Source organism: Ictidomys tridecemlineatus, chromosome 6 (assembly GCF_052094955.1).
Source record: "Ictidomys tridecemlineatus isolate mIctTri1 chromosome 6, mIctTri1.hap1, whole genome shotgun sequence".
In the NCBI taxonomy this organism is placed as follows: Eukaryota; Metazoa; Chordata; class Mammalia; order Rodentia; family Sciuridae; genus Ictidomys; species Ictidomys tridecemlineatus.
Window position 1 is genome coordinate 72,483,377 of NC_135482.1, and position 18,364 is coordinate 72,501,740.

Sequence of the window (18,364 nt, forward strand, 5' to 3'; positions counted from 1 at the left end):
TGTTTTATACTAAAATGAGTCATCTTATTCAAATTTCATGATACATTTGGCACAACAAAAGGAAAAATAAAAACCTTTCTTAATGTATTCTTTGTAACTTATCCTGAATGACCAATTCCTTTATTCCTCTGACTCTGGCAAGAATCTGTGTAATAACAGTCTCCACTGAAACTCATGGCCAATTGAAGCAGTGACTTAGCTATTCCCTTGTAACTTGGGAGCAGAAAGAATCACCGAGTGTGCCAAGTAGTACTTCCTTATTTCCTAGTTTCCAAATATGACAGTTACATAGCATTTTCACATGTACACTCAACCTTTACAAATGAAAGACCTGACTCAGAATGATTTGTTTGCATAATCAGCCTCTTCTTAAGTATATAAGAACATACTTATGACTTATGTTTTCAAATAATTCTAAAATAAATAGAAGTGGATGGATATGTGTAAAACATGGCATTATGATTTCTGTCTGAACTAGATGCTGACTATGAAATTGGAATGAATTTCCAAGTAGATGATAAGTTTGGTCTCTTGCATCTTGATCTTCATGCTGAGTTTTTCATTGTGGTGAAGAAACAACAATAATTTGTGTGAAAATTTGTTTGGCAGGAAGTGGGAGGGGTCTACAACCTGAACCATAAAATAGAACAAATGTAATGCTCTTGGCTAATCAGTAGGGAGACCAAAAGAGACTCTATATGAATTAATGGGAGGTTACATTATCATTATTTGAAAAGCAAGGAAGAAAATAAACAAAGCAGGTCTACACTTTTTTGATAGTTGACCTTAAATTTCATTTTCATTTGCTGGAGTAACAAAAGTTGTATTTAATTTTTTAAATATTTATTAATACATTTTAATGTATTACATACATTGGGTGTCATATTCATACATGCATAAAACATATTTTGATTATTGCTATCCCACCACTACCCACCCTCCACCACCCCTCTCATCTCCCCCAATTCCCCTCCTCATCACTAAGCCTCCCTTCTATATTCTTGTTGTCTATTTTTTTCTAGATTTCACATATGAGAGAAAACATGTGATTCTGTCTGAGTTGTATATTTATTTCTATTTAATGCATGGCATTTAACACTTATCTACATGTTGTTAAAAGCCTCACCATACTCAGTGTCTAGTGCTCACTCATAATAGCATATTAAACCATTATAGAATTGCCTCATTACTTGTCTCTCTGCTCGTATAGATTATAAGCTTAGTGATGGGAGGTGTATTATTTTTGAACACATTATATGCTAAAATTGAGATCTAAAAAGTGTATGTAATACTTTGTTTTACCTGTGGTACTTACTCATTCATTGAACAAATATTCATTAGATTCCCAGTTTGTACCAGATAATGTACTAAATGCTGATCATGCAGTAGAGAACCAAAGAAATGTGTTCTCCTTCATATTTCTTATTTAAATGTTAAGCAAGGAATAAAAGTGCTTAAGTTCATATATAATTATTAAAATCATTGATAGATCAGTGTTTAATTTTGTTTCAAGAAAATGTACTCTTCATAAAAGTATTAAGAAGCGGGAAAAAAAGCCTCAGAAAAAAACTAACTCCCATTTTTAACAATGAATAATTATAATAAATTTATGAGCTACAATAGTGTCACAAAATAGTGACAATCGTGTTACAAAAGCAACAATTATATCCCTTCTACACCTTTGTGAAGTTCTCCTACACCTTTGTGAAGCTTTACTTAGGGGAGATACAGACTAAGACAGATGCCTTCTCCAAAATAAGAACATGAAGCACTTCCTAAACATCATTTTGTGCTCACTCAAAAAAGCAACAATTATATCCCTTCCCAGAAAAAAATGAGAAATTTGTAAGAAAAGCAGCCCTTTAACCTCATTTACTTCAAAGAGGATCAGAATAAAATAATACATGCTACCAGTTATGAAGTGCTTGAAGATATTTAGCATTTCCAAAAACTAGCTTTGTATCATTTTATTATTTGCTAATTCTGTAAACTTTCATATCAATTTCCAAGTACCCTCCTTTAAATTGCAAATTTTATCTATCCAAAAGTAATCGCTGACATGTGAATATTCCTCTACTTAATATAAGAATTGGTATCTTTTTACTAAAAAAAAAAAAAAATCTACAGATGGTATTTAAGTGGAAAAATAAGAGTAACAAAAAAGGACTAAATCTCTAAAGAGATATGATGACTTTAAATTATCCAGGTCCCAGATCAAGTATTAGCACAGTTTATGACTATGAATGGCAATGATATAAATCTTTCAAAATCTATTTGCATACCACTTGGGAACTACTCAAAGTTCCCTTTCATTTCAGCCACTGGTACAGAGATCAAACAGAGCTGAGCGGGTTTCAAGCAGCTTTCCACAAACACAGGACAACACTGCATCTCCTCAGAGCTCCCAACATCACACTCCCTGCCGAGGGTCAACCTGCACCTCAAGGCGAAGCTCAGTAGGCCCCACAGAAAGAGGAGACAATGCCTATGGCTCCACCTTAACCCAGGGGAAAAGGGTGCCTCAGTGCTTCCCCTTTCATCTCAGGCAGGGCAGTCCTGAGCCACATTTGTGAAGTTTCTTAAAGATCTCAATGCTGTCCACAGTGGCTGCCAACAAGATAAAGGTCCTTTGTTTTTAAGTTCTCTCCTGTCCTGTTTTCTTTGCCTTTCCCTCCCGTCTGCTCCGTTGCATCTTATGTAAAATAAATAAATAACAATAATAAAAAGTCCCCTTCTTCTACACCTTTGTGAAGTTTTGCTTAGGGGAGATACAGACTAAGACAGACGCCTTCTCCAAAATAAGAACATGAAGCACTTCCTAAACATCATTTTTTGCTCACTCATAACAACTTAACCAGTAAGAACACTTTAGAAGAATATTTGGGACCGTTAATCTTTTATGATGATTGCACAATCAATTATCTGCATTAATCTCCAATTCAGCTACCAAGAGTTTTTGCATTCATTATTTCCGATAGCCTATTTTTGCTTATTTTCAAAATTTATATTTATATTTTATAATTAAGTGAATATTTTACCTGCTGAGTGAGTAAATTAAGGCTTTTGTGGATTTCTGGGAAGGAGACCAAAGTTACTGAAATGACTTTGAGAAGGAATTTTTGTGGTTTTCTAGCTCACCTATTCTATAGAAAAACTCACTGGGTAATTAAATTGGAAATGGGGAACTTTTTAACCTGACTGCCCCTCCCCCAAAAAACCATGTGTGACCTTTCAACTTTCTACTGAGACACACTTTAAAACCACAAAGAAAAGACTAATTTTGGACCCAATTGCCTGCAGTGCTCATTGAAATCTCAGCCTTGAGATGCGGTTGATCACCAGGACTCAACTTTCTCAACATAATGTTTTATTTGGTATTTTAACATGTTGCTTTTTGCATATGTATATTTGTAACTTAGATCCATCATAGGTTTTCATAGAAAGTGCAGTGGGGGTATTGATTTTCCTGATCATCTATCTTTCAAAACTACTGGCTTCTTTCCTATTTTTAAAATAGAAATAATAGCCATATTAGAGTCAGTAAAAATTTCTCCCCATATATTCATGGGACATTTCTCATGGGAGAAATAAATGATACTGATTTTTCTCTTTTAAGATCTGTGCTTATCTTTGATATTCGAGGTTCTGTGTGAAAGGCTTAAAAGGGTTTCAAGACTGAATAGAAACAATAATTGAACAATTTACTTCTAGCGTTTTAAATCTTCTATTCTCTGGAGATTCAAGACAATTATTATAAATGTTTGGAAGACTCGAGACCCTCATCTTTAAAATGGAGAAAACAAAAGCGGCTGTCCCCTAAGGTTGTGTAGATTCAATACAATGAGCTGAGGTTCAGCATACAAGGACTTAACAGGTGCTGTCTTTTTCAATATCATCCCAATCATCTCATCATTGCCATAGTCATTTTCAGAATACCCAATGGCAAAGAACAGGAAAACTCTTAAATGTGGATTATTCATTTCCTCCAAGCAACAATCTTATGAGGCAATGGTGACTCTCTCAAATTTATAGGTGAGGAAACTAAGGAAGTTCAAATAAATCTCCCACTAAATTCCTAAGTAACAGAGCTGTAATGTAAGCCTGTGTCTGGTCAGCAACAAAGCTCATAACTTTCTACTTGATGTGGTGCTGCAAAATGTCAGAAGTCTATGAAACCAAATTCCCCATGGCACACACTTTTTTTTTTTTTTTTTGAAATTCCCATTTCAGAAAATCTGATTTTCTATTATTTGAGAATCTTTAATCCAGGGTTACTTCCCAAAGCTTATATTCTGATTATTGTCTGAATTATTGGTATCAATATATGGTTTCTTACTTTATATTTCTTTTGTATCCTCTATGTTGAAAATAATAACATAGTCAATATAGAATTACTGGAATAGGGAAAGATAGTATATAATTCTATAGGGTATCCTTTAATAAAGTAAAATATATATTTAACACTTTATCTCAATGAGATGGATTATATATTAAATTTCATTCTCATTAAATTTTTCATTTGTTAAAAATAAATAATATAAAGAATGAAAAAATCCTGCGGTATAAAATCGGATGTTTTAAGCACCAATCATTGATGCCTTCTCCCAGTGATATCTTGGATTTACTTATTATGAGGATTTGTGACATCTACAAAATTTCTCTCTCTCTCTCTCTCTCTCTCTCTCTCTCTCTCTCTCTTTCCCTCTCAACCTCTCTCTCTTTCTTTCTCCCTCTACCTCACTCTCTCTCTCCTTTTGTACTATGTATAATTGTCGAGTTAGTAAATCATGAGAACTGTGTATTCCCCAGTCTGTCTGCTCCTTTCATTCCTAGTCCCCTCTTATCTGCTATCTTTATTATAATTTCAGTTGAACCCTTGTAAAAATTACCTGAAGGTGCTTTGAAATCTAGCCAAATGATGAACCATGGTGTCAAAACAAAACAACAACAACAGAAAAGCAATTCCTATTAGTCTGGGTGTTTCTGCTTAAAGGTTTGGGTTGCTTATGTGTCTGCATTACAGAAACATGATCTTCAGAGAGCCAAAGGTTAACATTGTATTCAATCATACCTCATTATTCCTATCAGTACTCAATGAACATCTATTTAGTGTCTGATATGTGCACAGCATTATTCTCAGCACTGAGAACAGAATATATAAAAGCCTGCCCTTATGAATCTGATATTCTATTCACAGATGGAAAAGCAGAGCACAAGAATTGAGAGGATAAGCTAGCTGGTGAGCACCTCCAGAATAGCAGTCCTTTCTACTCACTGGGCAAAACAAAAGGAGATCTGTGGTATGGCATCAAGCCCTAACCTTAAGTCAGAAAATCTGAGTTCTAGACACTGCCCTGCCACTGCTTGTTAAGAACAACAGAGGAAACATGTCGAATCTTTTTGGAATCTAGTATTTATTCGCTCATCTGTGAAGGCAGGTGATGCCAATCCTTTTGTTCACTTTTCCGACGTAACTGAGCCTGAATTGTTTTAGCTTTGTGTTGAAGACCCCAACTACCTTTCTAGTTTCCCATTTCCAGTTTTCACTCCCTTATGAAGACAAACCTTCCCCTTCCTACCTGGCTAATTCCTACCAGTTCTCTAAGCCTGGCTTCATGAATTTCTTTGGGACATTTTGATTGTTGGCAATTCCCTGCCATCATAGATAACATTGTAAGACACATATCTGGTAAATTTATAATGGTATCTTTTAAAGGAACTTTTAGACGTGGAACTGCTTAAGTGAAATAAGATGACCATGTTGAGGAGGCTGATATAAATTACTAAAATGCTTTCCAAAAAAACTTGATATTCACCAGCATTTTATGAGAATGTTTGTTTTAAAATACCTTGGCTAACCATGAGTGTTATTACTTTAGGTTTTGTTTCAGCCAGTGGTTTGCTAGCACATAGGTCTCTATATCCCTTCTGGATTAGCCAGTTAGGAACACTGTCTTACTCTTTTCTTTTACTTTTTATTGATACATAATATTTTAATATTTGTACATCTTTATGTGGTACAGTGTGGTAATTTAATACATATACATAATGTGTAATAATCATCTCAGGGTATTACCTAGTTTACTCTTGACAATTAGCTTATAAGCGCCCAAAACACTAAATACCCAAAATATAATGTAAGTTGCTCTACCAATTAATGGGACCCAGGACATCATAACATGCAATTATTTAAGTGTATGCTCATATGTTTATGAATAAATGCAATGTTTGACAAAAATTGAGCTCACCTGATAACTTTCCACTATTTTTTCTAATACATGCTTCCAATGTACTGAGATCTCAGAAGATGATAAGACTTTTACACCTACTTCTGTGGGGGCTTCACTGGGAGCTGAAATTTGATGAGAACATTACATTTTAGATACTTACATAAAGAGATTTGAATAAAACTGTTTGCTATATGAATGAATTAGAACTATCACATTTGAAAAATAAATTAGTTTTACTATATCTTCCTTTATTTTTATTATGTTTATTATTACTATGTACACACATTTTCTTACACATGAGTGATAATGTAGACATACAATTATTCATGTACTTTTACAAATTATAGAGAGCTTTGTGGATTTCCAGGATACATTTGAACAAGAAATACATTAATTTGTTTTTATTTCACCCAATTGATATTTTTAAGAAGGCCTCCTTATGTAAATTAAAACTATATTTATCTATTCTACCTTACCAAAAGAACTTTCAGTATTTACTATACAAATTATTCATTATAATGAGTTTTCTCCTACTTGTTATTCATAATTAACAATACACCACAATATAATTAATAAAACTTTCTTCTTTTATGTTCAAGCTAAGAATTAAAAAAAAAAAGAATGTATGATCCTTTGAAACAAGTTGTGACATCCACTGTTTCTTGTGCTCAGGAAAGCTTTTATATGTCTAATCTTACAACTGGGCATCAAGTCAAATATGTATCAAAAAGCCTCTGTTCAGGGAGAAAAAGTAATTTACATCCATTATGAAATTTACACAAAGAAACCAGGGAAACATTTAAGCAGGGGTGATCAATTTTTATTGTCTTTCATTAAAAAGGCATAATCCTATTTAATGTTAAAAAAATGTCCTACATATGAACACTGTTGCCTTTCCAAATCAAGGTAAACATGTAGCACTGTGATTGATTTCTTAGAAGTAGAAGATTAACAACTTATGCAAGTTTCAGCACATGCAAGTTTTATGAGACTCATGAAATATTTAGGAAAGAAATATAATTAAACACAAATGGCCATGACTCCATAGATGACAAGCATGGCCTTTTGCCTAGAAGCTTACTTTAGCATCAAATACAGCAGTAAAAAAATGATATTGGATGAGAAGATAACTTGTAAAATACTTTTAACTTTCATTTTCTCTAGGAGATGTAGTCATGTTTTTCAAGTTATTAAAACTGAGTCAAGTTATCACATTTCTGCTGAATAAGTACAGGAATAGAGAATGTAAGATTTGTCATCAGGACTTTTCCATGGCTTGATTATAAACAAATTATTTCTGCTTTTTATTCTTTCAAGGTATTTAGCTGAGTTAAATGACTCATATGGCTGCCTTTCACATGTGCATTCTTGAATACATATTATATATATTTAGAGTATGCAACATGATGTTATGAGATACTACATATACAATGGAATAACAGAATTGGTAAGATTATTTGAATATATATTACATTTTTAAACAAATATGAAAGCTAATGAGTCTATGACTGAGGATCATATTAGAGAAGTTCAGTTGAATTCTAAGGGACAGTTCTGTTTATTTTGAAGTAACAATAATGCAAATTGGATAAACCATTAGATGGAGCCTTTTTTCCTCTAAGAGAGTAGAAGAATACCTCACACAGTTCTAGTTTTCAAAATCTTCCACTTGAGTGTTTGCAAGGGGAAATTGTCTAAAGGTAAATGTGTTAGATCAGAAGTCAATAAAATCTCTATTTGCTCCATTAGTCATTAATTATTTACACAGTGCATATGAGTAAGAAGACATAATGTGGACATTTTATCACTTTTTAACAGGAATATAAATTTAAAAATCTTAGCAGCTTAAATAGGAAATCATAGGAAATAAGGTAACTATGTTAAAAACTGTATGTCATTTACAATAAAAGTCCTCTATAAGCACAATTAATTTAGTTTCTAGAAAAACAGAGAGCCAGTATCAATATTTTTTCCCTAAATTGCCTATAGGACAAAAATTTTCCTTTAAAAGAAAAAAATTTCAACTAATTTTCTGATTCCTCTTTTATATAATCATGTTTAGATACCCACTAATAAAATTTCAGCATGCTATTATAATTAAAAAGAAAACTTACTTGAATGCTGCAGTCACACAAATTTTGTGTTATAATTTTGAGCAATTTTATAAGCAATACATATGTTCTAGAGTCTTATGTAGTAGTATGCACAAACATAAGTTCCAATCCAGTTTTGGAGAATTTTGACAACCACGTTATAATTAAGAGGCAAGGAACAGGAGTCTAGTCAACTACATTGAACATGATCTAAAGGATGAACAAAAGCATGAGTAACACTCTTGTCATTTACGTGGAGAGACTGGCATTTTATTTTGGCTCAAAATTTGTGAAAGGTGTAGTACTATAGAAGGATCTTCATAAGTAAGACCTGACAGAAAGCAAACTGAATGCCAAAGAATTAGATTCCATCTGCCTCACCACATTGGCAAGGCCTCTGACCTACCGTCTTGTGCTGAATTAATGACTGCTATGAGGCTGTAGGGTCCATCTCCTTTGTTGTTGAAGGCTTTCACTTTGACTTGAAATGCAGTGGAAGGGCTCATGGTTTCATCTTTATGGACATATCGGCCAGTGTCTGGATTAGTAACTGTGACTTTTTTCCATTCTTCTCCATCAAATGGTTTAAATGCCACTATGTAACCAAAATTGTTACCATAGTGGTATTCTCTTGATAAAGGCTAAATAGAGGTTAAAATAGGTTTTAGTGATACAGTTACCAGTGCAAAAAATCCTATGAGAATAAATATTCACATAGAAGCATGCTTTCCCCTAAAATGTATTTGCTCATAAGTTAGTACTGGGGGAACATGCCAGAGAAAAATCATGCTCAACATGTGATGACCTCATTGACCCAGAGGCATCCTTGCTATTTCTCAAACACCTCAGGGGCTCCTGCCTTGGACCTTCCCATTTTCAATTTCTTCTGCCTGAGATGCAAATAGATTCCTCCCAAGCTTTCTTGAGCCTTCAAGAACACTGATTCTCAGGCCCTATCCTTGGAAACTTGATTTTGAATTTTAGGAGAATTTCTAATTCGAAATTTTTTCACAAAGCTCATTTTATTGGGAAGCAGATATCCACAGGGTTTACAAAAACCATGCCATATGGAAAAGAGTACAATGTCCTGATTTTTATATTTCCATTTTGAGACATTACATTGACAGTAAAACTTGGGAATAAATAATTGGAGATTCAGACAAGCAAAAGGCAGGGTTTTTTCTTTTTCTTTTTCTTTCTTTTTTTTCTTTTCCTTTCTTTCGTTGTTTCTTTTTTTTAATCTTGCTTAAAAATCTATTTAAGTGCCAAACATAATATGTGACTACAGAGGACAGAATAAAGTCACCTGAATATGCTCTTACTTAATAAATCAGTCTAATTCATGTAAAGACTAAAACCTGTCTTTTTTCTTGTGGTCCTCAAATCCTTTGGAGCCTAAATTGTGTTCCTCAACTATCTGCAGTAGTTAAACATTAAAAATCTGGACCGTATAAATGAATTTATGGAGTGTTACCTGGATAAGTGCCAGATGCCTACTTCAGGTAATTCTGTGCTATCACAGTTTTCCCCACACCCTCCCAATTTCCCTCCCACCTCAAAAATCAACAAATACTATATCTGATATAGAAGTTCTCCTTTGGATAAAGAAAATGTAATAAACTGTTTGGATCACTCAGTAACAGTCCCCTGGATGACTTCTAAGACTCATCTATCATGATGGATTACACTAGTAAGAAACAATCTCCAATTTAAAAAATGGGTTTGGATAGAACGTTTGCAAATTGAATCTTTGGAGTTCAGATTGTCCAGAGAAAAAGTTATAAATTATAACTGGGTTACCAGACCACAATGAATTTAAAATATTTCTGGAATCAGAGAGTTGAATATTTAATCATCTAGGGTACTGCATCCCTTGGTATTCAGGACTCTTTTTTTGCATAGGCAGAGAAAGAAAAAGAAGTAATTCACTCTTGTTTGTGGATTGAGAATTCTGCTTTGTTTTGAATTTATTTCAAAAAATAAAATGTGTTTGCAGTTCAGTATAGAAGTACCCTATAATATGTTCAATTCAGTCAATACTTACTGCCCATGTTATTGTCAGCTCTCTGTTGCTTCCACCTCCACCTCCCACATCTGAAGGAGCCACATTTGGTGCTGAAACAAACAAACAAACATATGAAACAACAAAAACAGAGACTATGTAATTTTTTTCTGATGATAGTGTTCTTATTTACCACAGAAAACATAATTTTTTTCTTTCACTAGGAAAAACAAGCTGCCTGCATGATCCCACTCAATTATAATAACAATGGCTCACAGTAGCTGTAATAATCTGTTTTACTGCCAAGATAAAAATTGACTCTGTGCCATAGGAAATGTGCCGGTTTCCTTCAGCAAAGGAGAATGAAGCAAACTGGCCTCATCCATCTTTTGTGTGATGTGTCCTTCCATTTAAAATGATTTTTTAAGAATATATATATTATATTGGAAAATATTTTAGAGCTCTCACTTGAAACCCTACAAATTTCCCACAACTTACTGTTTTGCCAGTTTTATACTTCATTCTACAAAATAAATATTAAGATTCCATACATTTATATTAACATTGGATAATGTTTCCCCAAATATGTGGATATAAGAAAAATGCAATAAATCTAATATTATCTCTTATGCTCTCATTTCCAATTCCTAAGTCTCTTTTGGAAGCTTGCCCCATCAGTGACTCCAATCCTTCTGTTCCGGAACCTCTTACATCATCTTTCAGTCTCAATCTCTGCTGGAGAGTTTTCTCACTGTGCAGTCTCTCTGCTCTGAAGAACTTTCTTGTAATGCTGCTTCCCTCTTAATCCCCAACCCATCACACCCTTTCCTGTCACTGAAGTGTGTGAAAGAATGAACACATGACTGTCTTTTGTATTCATTACATAATCACTTTTTAACAACCCTCAATCTGTTTCCACTTCTTCATATTCCTAAAATCCCTATTTCACAAAATTGATCTTAACTGCCAAGTCCAATGGGTTCCTTTTTTTTTTTTTTATTTTCTCATTCCTTGAAATCCCTTCAGGGTAGACACTGTATCTTGTTAGAAGTGTAGACATGGCCTCTAACTGGAGATGTGCAGATGAATGATGCTTTGTCTGTTTTGAGCATGCCCCAGCTACTGGCTACCTAGGAAGAGGTCTGGGTTTCCATAAGCTGTATACATTCCCCATGCAAATGTGTTGGCTCAGTGGGAGATATTATTCCCAAATTGGTTAACCCTTCCAAGAGATGAACTGTCATTTCTTCTCAATTCCCTTCCCAAGGGGACATGGTCATATCTTCCTCAGAATCGTCTTAGAAAGGTAACATTTACTGAAGTACAAAACCTAACAAATAATTATGATTAAAAAAGACAAGCCTCAAAACCTCATGTTAGCTATGTAAGTTCTTAGATGAAATATGTAGATTTATTGCACAGAAACAAAATGCATGCTTTCCCTTATATTTATAAAACTATATGATGATTTCCTTTTCTCATGAAAAAAACCTGAGTGATTTCAATTCATCATTCAACTGTTACCACAGTGAATGTCAGAAGGTAAAATTCAGTGCACAGGGTTGTTAAAAGTGAAGTTGTTTGTAGCTCTTTAAAACACATATTGAAGACTAGGATATTAAAATAACTCTGGAAACACTTCTAACTCCATAACTCATGTTCTGAAGTTAAAATTCCACATGCTATAGAAAAACAAAAAAGGTTATTGTCTAATAATCAATGAGTAAAGGTTTTTTTGCAAATAATTGCAAAAATACCTCTAAAATAATAAACTATACCACAATTCGTTGAATCAAACACTGCCTTCCTTGGGACAAGTATATTAGGATGTTACATTGTAATTTATAATGTAATTAATGCATTTCATTATAATCATTTTTAACCTTATGATAAGAACAGAGCGAAAGATAGAGTGTGTTTACATTGCCACTTTATGTTTAAGTGCTTTTTAACATGCTTCAAACAAATAATTCAGGATTGATTTGCTCCTCAAATATTGCCTGTTGGGCTCATGTTGCTGAAAACAAGACAATGAAGAAAAGTACAGAAGTAAAAGTAATAAAAAGTAGTTTTGTTTTGATATCTTACTTAGATTATTGACTTAATTTCCCCCATGTTGCCTTAAATATTCACCAGTAGCCTTAGCAGATTTGGGGAATTTTTCACAGATGCAGTTAGCACATAGCCTACTCATCTAACTTGAATCTGAGAACGGAGCAGTTAGATGCTGTTTTGTTTTGTTTTCCTCCTGTTGGCCCTGGTAACACAGGAGGACCTGGCCACATGGTGACTTTTTTAGGCAAGTAAATCACCATAAGCACAAGGAAGTCTGTTTAGCTCCAGGCTTCAGCACACTGAACAGAAAACAAACTGGACATTCTTTAAATAATAAATCATTAAAACGAATGTAAGCTAATATTTTTTAAAATGCTAAAATATTAATAATGAATAAGCAATATTTATAATTTTACTATGAAAGGTAAAAACAGTGGGATATTTTAACACATTCTTTTGCCATCATTTCAGTCTAACTGCGATTCCCTTGAGGTTTTTTATAAGAGTGCCTCTGTATTACAGTCACAGGTTTAGAAAACTTAAAAAAGAAAATCAAGTCAATGCCATGATTATCTTTCCTATGAAAAGAAGCTAATACTGCCAATCTCCCTTTTATATTTCAATATAAAACAATTTGTATATAAACATCACTTAAACAATTTGTATATAAATATCACTTTGGGCTTTGATGTTTTATTTAACAGTGTTGAAACTGGCTTGTAACAAAACAAAAATTATGAAAATAGAATATATAAAGATTGGATCTTGACTCAGAATATATTAACTACTTATTTGTTGCTAATTATTTCCTTGACTTGAAAAGTCACTTTTAGACAAAAAATTTAAACATGAATGTAAATTTTCAGCTTAAGTTGCATCAAAAGTTCAATATGATTTAAAGCAAATATCTTAGTAAGAGATTTTAAATGGTTCCATAAGTATTATTCTAAGAGATTACAATTTAACGCCTAGTTTTATTCTATTTTTATGTCTTTATGTTTAAGCACTTAAATATATAATTCTGAAAAACTCTTTTTTCTATTTTTTTTTACATTTTTAAATCTTTTATTGATTTTATTTTTTTAATACACAACAGCAGTGGAATGCATTACAATTCTTATTACCTATATAGAGCACAATTTTTTGTATCTCTGTATATAAGGTATGTTCACACCAATTTATGCCTTTATACATGTACTTTGTTTGGTTTTTTTTGCATTACAATTCTTAATACACATATACACCACAATTTTTCATATCTCTGTTTGTATATAAAGTATGTTGACATCCAATTCAAGTCTTCATATATGTACTTTGTATAATGATGTCCTTCACATTCCACCATCTTTGCTAATCCCCTGCCCCCTCTTTTTCCCTCCCACCCCTCTTCCTTATCTAGTGAAAAATAAAATGAAACAAATTGTAAAATATTTGGATATTCAAATAGAAGTAGTTCTTTGTAACTCATGAGAACCTACATTGATGGCGGAGCAGATTGCTAGCAGTTCTAATGCACCTACTATATTATATTGATATTCTTCCATTATAGATAAAAATAAAGAAATTTCAAGATAGTTCACAAAAATATTAATGTTTTAGCATCTTATCAGGCAGAGATTGGAGGTTCGTTTGTTATTATAGGCTTTGTTTTCAAATAGGAAATTATAACAGGAAAGTAGAGTAAGTTTATTAATTGCTCAATGCAATGATCCTATAAGAAAAGTCAGTTGTAGATAGTGGTTAGATAGGCAAAAAAGAATGCTATAAATTGAAATAATTATATGCAGAATAAAATTCATAAGTAAAATCCAAACCAGTAATGGATTATTTCTTTAAATAAAGTAAAATATTGGTTACTTTCTAGTTTACCTTTCTGTGTGTAAAAAAACCAAAATCATCTAATATAGATGTTAAGCTTGTTTTCAAACAAAACAAAATATATTTGGTAGTAGATCCTTCTAAATCATAATATGTAAATTCCACTGTTGTTTTGATCACAAATTTCTTTCACCATCTGCTATTAATGACTGGTAGTTAGTACTGCCAGCTTATCCTCCTTATTTCTCCCTTTTTCTTCTACAAATAATTTTGAGTAACTATGGACAATATGCTATGTTAAGCACTAAAGATAACAATATAAATACAATTTGCTTCAAGTCCTGAAGATGTTCTTTATGATGGTAGAGGTTAAGTGCACACTACTAGTTTTAATTCATTGTGCTAATTGTCCAAAATTTATAAAAGTGCTGAATGAATAAAATGATCCGTGTTTAACAACAGACTTATCTACAACTTTTGAATTATTTTTACTTATCTCACCTAATTGGACACTCACATAACACTTTAAAGCACAAAAAAGGCAAATGAATCCCAAAGAAGCCAATTGTCCAGGTTATACTACTCACAAGTAGAGAAGCTGCCAACATTAATTTGGGTCTCCTGATGGCTTAAAAATCAATCTATATTCTTTGATTCTTTTAAAATGATTTACCTACTTAATTATTAATGACAACTTTCACATAGTAGTTTCTTATTAGCTATAAAATATGTTCTTAGCAGCATTCCTGTCTTTTATTAAATAAGGAAAAAAGGAAAAAAAAATAACAGAAAGAAAAAAAGAAAGAAATGGAAAAAGCTAAATGAAAGAAATACTAGCTTTGTTGGACATGAAATTCAGACTTAATACATAACATGAAAGTGTTTATTCTGGTTTTGTTATTTTTCCTCTTTTCCTCTTCAAACTGGCTTGAACTGGCAAATAAACACAAAGCTGTCAAAATAAACCTGATTGCACCATTTGAGGCTATCAATTCACCAACTGCACCTGCAGAGCTATTAGCTGTGGGAATATATCTTACAATGACTCATTATTTCAAAGGATGTTTTTGTTATCTCTTTCTTACAGTCAAAATTAAAAGGGCTAAAATGAATTACAAACATGCCTTCTAATTCTTCATTTGGGAGCATCCATTTTATAATACACTTGTCTGAATCCAAAGAATACACTCAACTGTGCTCTGAGATCTTGACATTAAGTAATTGGACAGAGCAGGGCATGTGCAGCATTGGATAATGTCACCTCTCTTCAGTCAGCATAATGAGGCACAGATCAACTTTTCCATCAAATGGAAACTAGCCTTTATCCCACATAACATATGCTGGCATCTCTTAGAGTCGTTATAATTGCACATGACAAGACAAATATCTCTCATTTAGAAAGTCTTTTTACTTTTTTGTAAGAATGAAAAATGTAAATGTCCAATTTTATGTATATTCATTTTTAATAAAGTAGATGAAAGGAAAAACAAAAAAGAGAAATTCTGTTGAATTTTATTTTGTGAATACATAAAATGATTCTTTTAAGATGATAAAAAATTCTATGAAATAATATGATCTGTTATGCTTTTAAAAATGGAAATATGTTACCAAGTGAGGTGATCAATTACAAAGTAGACAGGAGACCATATTTTTATAAGCATATTAAATTTTAAAATTAATATTAATAGCATAATAAATATGTATTGAGCAAATATTATGTACCACAATGCTGCTATCCTGTGTTTTTAAATCGTAAAAGTAATCCCATAAGACAATTGATTCCCATATAAAGATGAGACTGTGTGGTTCCAAGAGATTAAGTAATGTGTTCCAGATCCTAGAGCTTCCAAATGATGATGCTATGATTCCATAGAGGATCAATGGCTTGGAACTTCAGTACTGAGCACTGTCTTCAGATAGAATTTAGGAGCAAAACATTTAGAATTTGGAAGAATTGGATTTGAATTCCAACTCTGCCTCCCATTAGCTGGGTATAATCTTCCTCATGTCAGACCAGGAATAATCATAATTTTGTAAAGCTGTCATGAAAATTAAGAGAAGCAATATAAGCAGAGACTGGGTAGGATGGTGTAAGTCTGTAATCCCAGCAGCTGAGAAGGCTGAGGCAGAAAGATCCCGAGTTCAAAGCCAGCCTCAGCAAAAAGTGAGGCACTAAGCAACTTAGTGAGACCCTGTCTCTAAATAAAATACAAAACAAGGCTGGGGATGTGGCTCAGTGGTTGAGTGCCCCTGAGTTCAATCAGCATACCAAAAAACCAAAAGAACAAAAAAAGTATTTATTTAAGCAGAGAGTGAAGCATTATGTCTGACAACCTATGTCCCATATGTGAATGGTGGCAACCTAAAAGTTGACTAATCAAAATTCCTAAAGCATTTTCTGATGATAGATTAATAAATGTGTTATAGGTTACAGGATTTAGTTTTTCACAAAGTAAATGAATCATCCCCTATGACTACAGGGCTTCACCTTGTTCTGAGATTAAGACCTTTATCATTTCATGGTTGTGTTTGCTCTTTTGCCTATGATGTCATTTAAAATAATTTATTTTCTAAGCACACTAGAGAGGAAGTTAAATCCTTAATAAAATACCATTTGAGTAAAAATAAGGTAAGAGATGATGCCAAAAATAAGTTGGTTGCCACAATTTGGGGTTTGATATTACTTTGAAACATTTTTTCCCTTAGAATTTAAGAAGAAGAAAAACATTGAAGTAGAAAATTCTTCAGAGGTACATACCACTAGTATTAAGCAAGGGACTTCTAGGCATTATATTAAATACAAACTATATTCATAGACCCAGATATGAAACAATTAAATTGAATCTGAGACATTGGTATTTTTATTGTTGCTCTTAAAAACATTTAATTTCATTACTTCTACTTGGGAATTTAAAAATAAGCCTAAGACAAATCCTATGGCAATCATGTCCAGATGATGAACTTATGTAACAAATCCTTCTCTGAGAAAAATATTAAAGATATTGTTTTTAATAAAATTTGTAAAAAGAGGGAGGTCTACTTCTATTCTCAGTGCCAAAGGAAAGCATCCTCCTGTCTGTGAACCATTTTTACTTCAAGAAACAGTGTCCAGATAAGACTTGGTTTATATGACATTAATCAAGAGATTGCAGAAAATTAATAAAATTCAATGAGATTTTTGTTTAAAAAGGTTTGTATTTGAGGTAGGTATGTTACAGTGTTGTAACTGAAATGCTTGCTTAGACCAATTTAATCATTCTTTATTTTTCTCCAACTTTATTTTGAAAATGAAAATGCTTGTTAAATCAAATCAAGTGCATGATCTCTCAGTGTAAAATTATGTGGTCAAAACCACTGGTCCAGTCATGCCCCATTTTCCTTTCTTTGTATTTTTCAAGAAAGAACAACTGTGTTCAGCCTGCCAAACAGGCCTCCATTGCAAACATAGGTGACTCTAGGGAATAATAATAATAAAAATAAACACAGGGGTGCTGGCTCTGTACCACTGTGCTTCAGACAGCTTTGACTTAGATGACTTCCATATCCTAAGGGATTTCTATGAGGTAGAGAAGAGGGAACACTTTTTGTTTCCTAGGTGAACACACTAAAACGAATAAATAAAAATAATACTTAGGACATCTCTAACATCTTAGTTAAGGATTAAATAAATTCAAACTTCTAATGCAATTCTAATACAGCTTCACATAAGCAAATAAATTTTTAGGATCCTGCTTGAGATACTGCTTTTATCAGAAAAGCTCAATATATCAGTGGAATCAGACAGATCTGAATTTGAATTCTGAATCGCACAAGTAGGTGTATTAACTTAGGCAAACTACCCAGTGTCCCCGAGTCTACTGCTTATTAACAATCATAAGGACTGTTCTCCTATATGGAAATATTATCATGAGGTTAAATGAAATTTAGGTGAAAATACTCCCCAAAGACCATATATCTTAATCCTATTTTCTTCACTTAAGGGTCATCGTTTTCATCAGATAAATTTGATGAAATTATATAACACTGGGAGAGACAGCTTATTGATGGTTATCTCTGGGAATCAGTTTGTTTTAAAAACTAAAGACATTAGAAATAGAAGTTCAGAAATTATACCATGTAACTGAGGTAGCCAGAAACATGGATAAGTGGTATTAAGAGAGCACAGC

At 32.9% G+C, this 18,364-nt stretch overlaps 1 protein-coding gene across 6 annotated transcripts in view; it reads right to left on the bottom strand.

The window, feature by feature from the left end:
* The window catches only part of Cntn1 (contactin 1), a 343,238-nt gene that overhangs the window by 42,574 nt on the left and 282,300 nt on the right, over nucleotides 1-18,364 (bottom strand). For all 6 annotated transcript variants that reach the window (XM_078014880.1, XM_078014877.1, XM_078014881.1 and 3 more), the window contains 3 exons: nucleotides 10,368-10,438; nucleotides 8,730-8,964; nucleotides 6,249-6,352 (listed from right to left, as the gene is read on the bottom strand). In XM_078014880.1, coding sequence (XP_077871006.1) covers nucleotides 6,249-6,352; nucleotides 8,730-8,964; nucleotides 10,368-10,438 — 410 coding nt within the window. The remainder of the gene's footprint in view (nucleotides 1-6,248; nucleotides 6,353-8,729; nucleotides 8,965-10,367; nucleotides 10,439-18,364) is intronic.